Here is a 5,467-nt window from a genome sequence, read left to right on the forward strand (position 1 = left end):
TGACTGTTACAAACTAGTCAGGGGGGATCAGCAGGCACAGGGGAAGTCCCTGTTCCCCCAAGCACTGCCAGGAGTGACCAGGAATAACGGTCACAAGCTGGTGGAGGGTAGATTTAGGCTAGATATCAGGAGGCGCTACTTCATGGTCAGGGCAGCTAGGATCTGGAACCAACTTCCAAGAGAAGTGGTGCTGGCCCCTACCCTGGGGGTTTTTAAGAAGAGGTTGGATGAACACCTTGCTGGGGTCGTTTGACCCCAGTAATCTTTCCTGCCATGGCAGGGGGTCAGACTAGATGATCTTCTCAGGTCCCTTCTGACCCTAGAAACTATGAAACTATGAATTTGTTTTCAAGTATTATTGTGACTGATATTATAAGAATTAGCATATCATGTGAGCTGTCTTCACTTCAGGGCATGTTAGCAATTTCAGCTGCTCAGTCTTCAAAGAATCTTGGAGATGGGCGAATGCACTTCCAGGGGAGGAGGGGCAGCAAGTTACAGCATAAAGATAAGACTTGAACAAGATGACAGGTTGGCTTGAAGTTAGTGTATTTTGTCTCCCAGTACTGTGCTTAGACCATTAGACTCCATTGTTATAGCCTTAGTATTTCTTCATATATACTTGTGGTCAGCTTTGCTGTGTTCCCATCTGTTGACCTTTAATGTCAAGATCACATCAGGGTTTGAGGAGCATTTGGGCATTTCTAAGGTTAACAATTATTAAAAATTAATAAAAGTTCTGGAAGGGACTTAGATCTCCTAGCTCTGGGGCACAAATTGATCTCTAATTCTTGGAATGTTAGAAGGATATTTTCACAGGCACATCTTATCCTTTGAGTGGTTCTGCAGGGTATTTGTACTGAAAGCGTACTGAACTAGATGATAGAACACTGGTCCCAACCAGTTCTTTTGTTCCTAATGGTATCAAGATTGGTGTAATTGGTGTGTGTTTTTAGGGCCTGGGATTGCAATAAACAGCATTAGTGTGTCCCCAACCTTCTGTGCTACGGGCTCAGAAGATGGCTATCTGCGTCTGTGGCCATTGGATTTTTCAGCAGTCTTCTTGGAGGCAGGTGAGTAGATGTTGGATCTCTTCTGCACAGTTTTGCATCCATGTCCGCCACGTCCTTGCTGATGAAGCTGTTATGGAGGGAAGCAGGAATTCAGTACTAAGATTCTACATTCATACCTAAGCTGTTCTGAAAAGCAGTGTTTATTCTTTTGTGGACTTTTCTTATGGTGCCCCATCGACAGGCTAGACCTTGATCTGTAGTAACTGTGGCATCCTGGAGTGACAAATTCAAGTCTTGAATAAATTAGATTTCTCTCTTTTAAGGGTAGACCATGTCTCTCTTGACTTCTTGGAGAAAAGCAGGAACCCTTTAACTAAGAAAGAAGAGTCGAACCTCAATTTTCTGCACTAGTCCTTCACGCTTATTGCATATCTGTCCAATGAAAACCTGTGGGAGAAGTATAAGAGTGCTTTAGCTTTCCTGGAATTAAATGCAGTGATGCTGGCCACAGATGCTTGTGGAAATGGCATAGATTTGTGTACACAGACTAAAGCCTGAGTATAGCTAGTCTCAAAGCATGTCAGGCAGCACAGCCCATGAGAGTGAAAATACATGGGTCTGTCCTGGTCACTTAGCTGTGGTCTAGATCTACCACTGTTTTGGTCCTGGGATAGTTTAGTAACTAGTGTGTCTGTTTTCTCAGAGCATGAAGGTCCAGTGAGTACTGTTAGCATCAGTCCAGACAATCTCAAAGTTTTGTGCACTACTTCCACTGGGAACCTGGGCTACCTAGATATACAGTCCCGGGACTACAGCACACTCATGCGCTCTCACACCGACTCTATTTTGGCATTCTCTGTGGAGAGACTCCGGAAGCAGATGGCTACAGTGTCCCAGGATAACACCATTCGCATCTGGGACCTAGTGTCTATGCAGCAGGTACTAGAAGCTCCTTTTCTTAGTGAGGAAAGATATAGTTAAAGTCAGAACTTTACTTTGTTGGTAGAGTTGTAAAGGAGAGACCTTTCCATTTTTTTTGTCTCATCTAACTAAGAAATCTTCACTTGAAAAGAAATTAAATGTACCCCACATAACAAGAATTTTTTTTGAAACTACAAAAGGGTTTTTTTAGCTTAATGTAGCTTCACCTTAGTTCTTTAAAGGCAAATGTTGACAAACCCTGGTTGCTCTTTTGTTTCTGAAATATCATGGGTTAACATTATCCATAATGATGGGGTCCTGTTCCAGAACCTATTCAAGTCAAAGGAAAGACCATATCCCAGCTCAGTGCCATAGCATGTTTGTGGCCTGGGCCAGTGCTTAATGAAGTCAACACAAAACTTCCATGGCTTGTGTTGATTTCATTAAGCTGGGATATGGGTTTACCTCTTGCCCAGTACTGCATTGGACAGATAGCTCACCTGTGTGCATGTCTCTTCCCAACAGATGTATGACTTCACTGCCTCCGATGAGATGCCATGTGCTGTGGCATTTCACCCTTTACAACAGATCTTTGCCTGTGGGTTCAGCAGCGGAATGGTGAGAACCTTCAGCTTGGCTGCCTCCGACCTGCTAATGGAACACAAGTATGTTTGCAAAATGGGTAACCGTACTTTCATAGGCACGGATCTGAATGATGCGAGTCATTGTGACAAGTTAAAGCAGGATTTCCATCCACATGAGTGAAATCTTAGGAGCTAATCTGGGTGTTGGGCCAATAATAGAAAAACACATTGCTTAGATTTAGCTGTCTCACCAGAGACAACTGGTTTTCAGAGGTGAAAAGCCTTGTAGTGTCATAGCTATAGATTATTATTTATTTACTAGCCAGGTGCCCGTCAAGAATGATGGTGGGGTGGGGCTGGGGCCAAAGGCTTGTCTGGCCCCCAGCCTGCATTTCAAGCCTGGCCCTGCTCCCCTCTATCTCTTCAGAGCTGGGGCCAGTGCCTTACCCCTGCACTACAGGTCTGTGCGGTCTGCGTCCCCCTCCCCCCTCCTTTCCACCTGTTGGCAGGGCTTAGCAGTGGCAGTGGGGTGCCATCACCATGCTCCGCCTCCCTGGGGGCTTTTTGTGGGCTGGGGTGACAGCACCACACTCCCCACTGTTATGGAGGGCGGGGACGTCCCACATCTGGCCCCGCTCCCGCTTCTCATCCGGTCGGGGAGGGGGCAAATGGGTCCTTTCCAGCTTGGAGAAAGGTGATTGAGAAAAAGGAATGAGATAACACAGCCTGATAGGACTGTGTTTGGAAGCAGAAAGCTCTGGGGAACACTTGTACAGGGAAGTAAAGCATGCTCAAAAGAGAGAGAGAGTGTGTGCATCCATCTGTCTGTCACCCCAGGTAGCTATTGACATAAACCCCATTCATGCTGGCCTGTCTCCCTCTGGCTTTGGGAATAAGAAATGCAACAGTGATATACCACCGTGGGACACAATGAAATGGGATTCTCTTACCGTCTGTGATGGTGATTCTAGTTTCCTCTGGTCCTAGGCCTCTTGACAGCAGTTCACATCAATCTATTTTGCCCTGTTTCTTTCCGTTTCATGTGTTTTCTGTGTTGTATAGGCAGCACCGTGGTGCAATCACTGGTCTGACCTTCTCTCCAGATGGCAATTTCATGTTCAGTTCCTGCTCACAGGGGACTCTGGCTCTTTATAACTGTGCCACAAAAAAAAGCCACATTCTAAGAGTCCTGGGTAAGGTTTCTATATTAAAAAGGTCTTGTATCCTGTCAGTGATTGTCTTTATGGTTAACCAAGCTCAAAATTCCATGAAAAATCCCTTTCTCATCCATCTGGGGCAAATTGGTTGCATTTTTTATGCATATTAACACTGGCCTCTGTTGAGGATTTGTTCCACTATAATTCTGCCTTCCAGAGGTTGGTAATGGGACCGATGACATTTAAATTATCTGAATGAGCTGGAATTAAATATATGTGACCTTTCAAATGTAATACCTGTTCTTAAAAATTAGCAATCATAATATGATAAAATGCAGAAGTTTCAACAGATATTTGGGCTCCATTATGGAGCTTACTGTAAGAATTGTGAATGGCAGCCCCCTCCCCAAAAGAACTGGCAGACAAAATGGACAAACAGTGGGAAGGGAAACAGCAATACAGAGAGATCCAGGGACTTGCCAGGGTTCACATGATAAGTTAGTGTCAGGGCTGCTAAAACAACCCAGATCTACTTCCTGATATAAACCTAGTGCTTAATTACTGGCCTGCAACAGCTCCATTTATTTTCTAAACAATCTAATGTCTTAAATTTCCAGTGGCCTTTTCAACTACAAATTAAACTGTAGTGGTATTCTTTTTAAGATTTTTAGACTAGTGGTTCTCAAGGCACCCCTTTTAGCTTTTGCTTGTTTCTTGACCACAGAAAAATAATAAAGAACTTGGAACAATCATAGCAGGTCAGAATGTTTGTGACATTATGGGAAAGTTCTGGATTTATCTTGTGAATCATTTTTGTAGGTATTTCCACATGTAAAAGTGATAATATTGCAAAACACTGTACAGTACCATTTAAAAGGATCTCACAGCACCCCAACTGCAACACCCTGGTTGAGAATTACTGTTTTGGAAGTTTCATCTACTGACTAAAAAATGACTTAATTGCACTAGAATTTTCTACCCGTCTTCTTTTTGGCTAATTTCAGCCATTTAGAAACTTCGCGAACTACCTGTCCATGCCAAAAGCTGCTTATCCTTGCTAAAAAGTTACAGTAAAATCCAGCTTCCTTCATTTTGTAATCCAACGGTACAGTGCACCTCAAATACCACATTTTTGCTTAAATCAAAGCCACACATTGAAACCTCAGCTTGCTCCAAATTTTGTTATGAATTTGGAAATTTAAGATCTGTTTTTAATGTTTGGGTAATAGGTAGAGGTGCAGCAATACATCAGTCCCATATCAGATCAGCACCAATATAAGGGAAATTGACAGTATCAGCAATCGGCTTTTTTAGGCTGATGTGGCCAATGCAGTGTCGCCGATAACTGCCCCCTGCATGCATGCAGCCACAGCATAGCATGCAAGCAGCTAGCACCGCAGCCTGGCAGCGTGGAGAGCAGTGCCAGGCTGGTAAGTCTGTTGTGTGTGGGGGGGAGGGGATGCGCGTGTGTGTGTGTCTCTGTGTGTGCGTGTGCACGCGCATGCTCAGATTAAGGCCCCTGCAGTGAAGGAGGGAATAGGGCTGGGACTGGGGCAGGTGCTGCACAGCCACGGTGGAGCAGGGCATGGGATGGAGTCACGGCTCATCCAGGAGACAGGAAGTGGGGGCAGCTCTCATCGTTACTTGCACTCTGGGGTGGGGGGGATGCCCCCTGGATCTGTGCACAGGACAATGGTAGGCTCCCGCTATGGGCTGGGCCTGTGGCTGCGCTGGACTCTTGGGCTGGGCTGTGCGTGGGGCAGACAGGAGTGGTGCTGGGAGGGGAGCTATG

The 5,467-nt window shown here is 45.1% G+C and overlaps 1 protein-coding gene across 2 annotated transcripts in view; it reads left to right on the forward strand.

The window, feature by feature from the left end:
- The window catches only part of WDR90 (WD repeat domain 90), a 70,496-nt gene that overhangs the window by 33,869 nt on the left and 31,160 nt on the right, over nt 1–5,467 (forward strand). For both annotated transcript variants that reach the window (XM_019507589.1, XM_019507591.1), the window contains exons 18-21: nt 957–1,073; nt 1,717–1,952; nt 2,460–2,599; nt 3,581–3,711. In XM_019507589.1, the coding sequence (XP_019363134.1) occupies nt 957–1,073; nt 1,717–1,952; nt 2,460–2,599; nt 3,581–3,711 (624 nt within the window). The remainder of the gene's footprint in view (nt 1–956; nt 1,074–1,716; nt 1,953–2,459; nt 2,600–3,580; nt 3,712–5,467) is intronic.

This window comes from Gavialis gangeticus, unplaced genomic scaffold, assembly GCF_001723915.1.
Source record: "Gavialis gangeticus isolate Ggan-Ray unplaced genomic scaffold, GavGan_comp1, whole genome shotgun sequence".
Lineage (NCBI taxonomy): Eukaryota > Metazoa > Chordata > Crocodylia > Gavialidae > Gavialis > Gavialis gangeticus.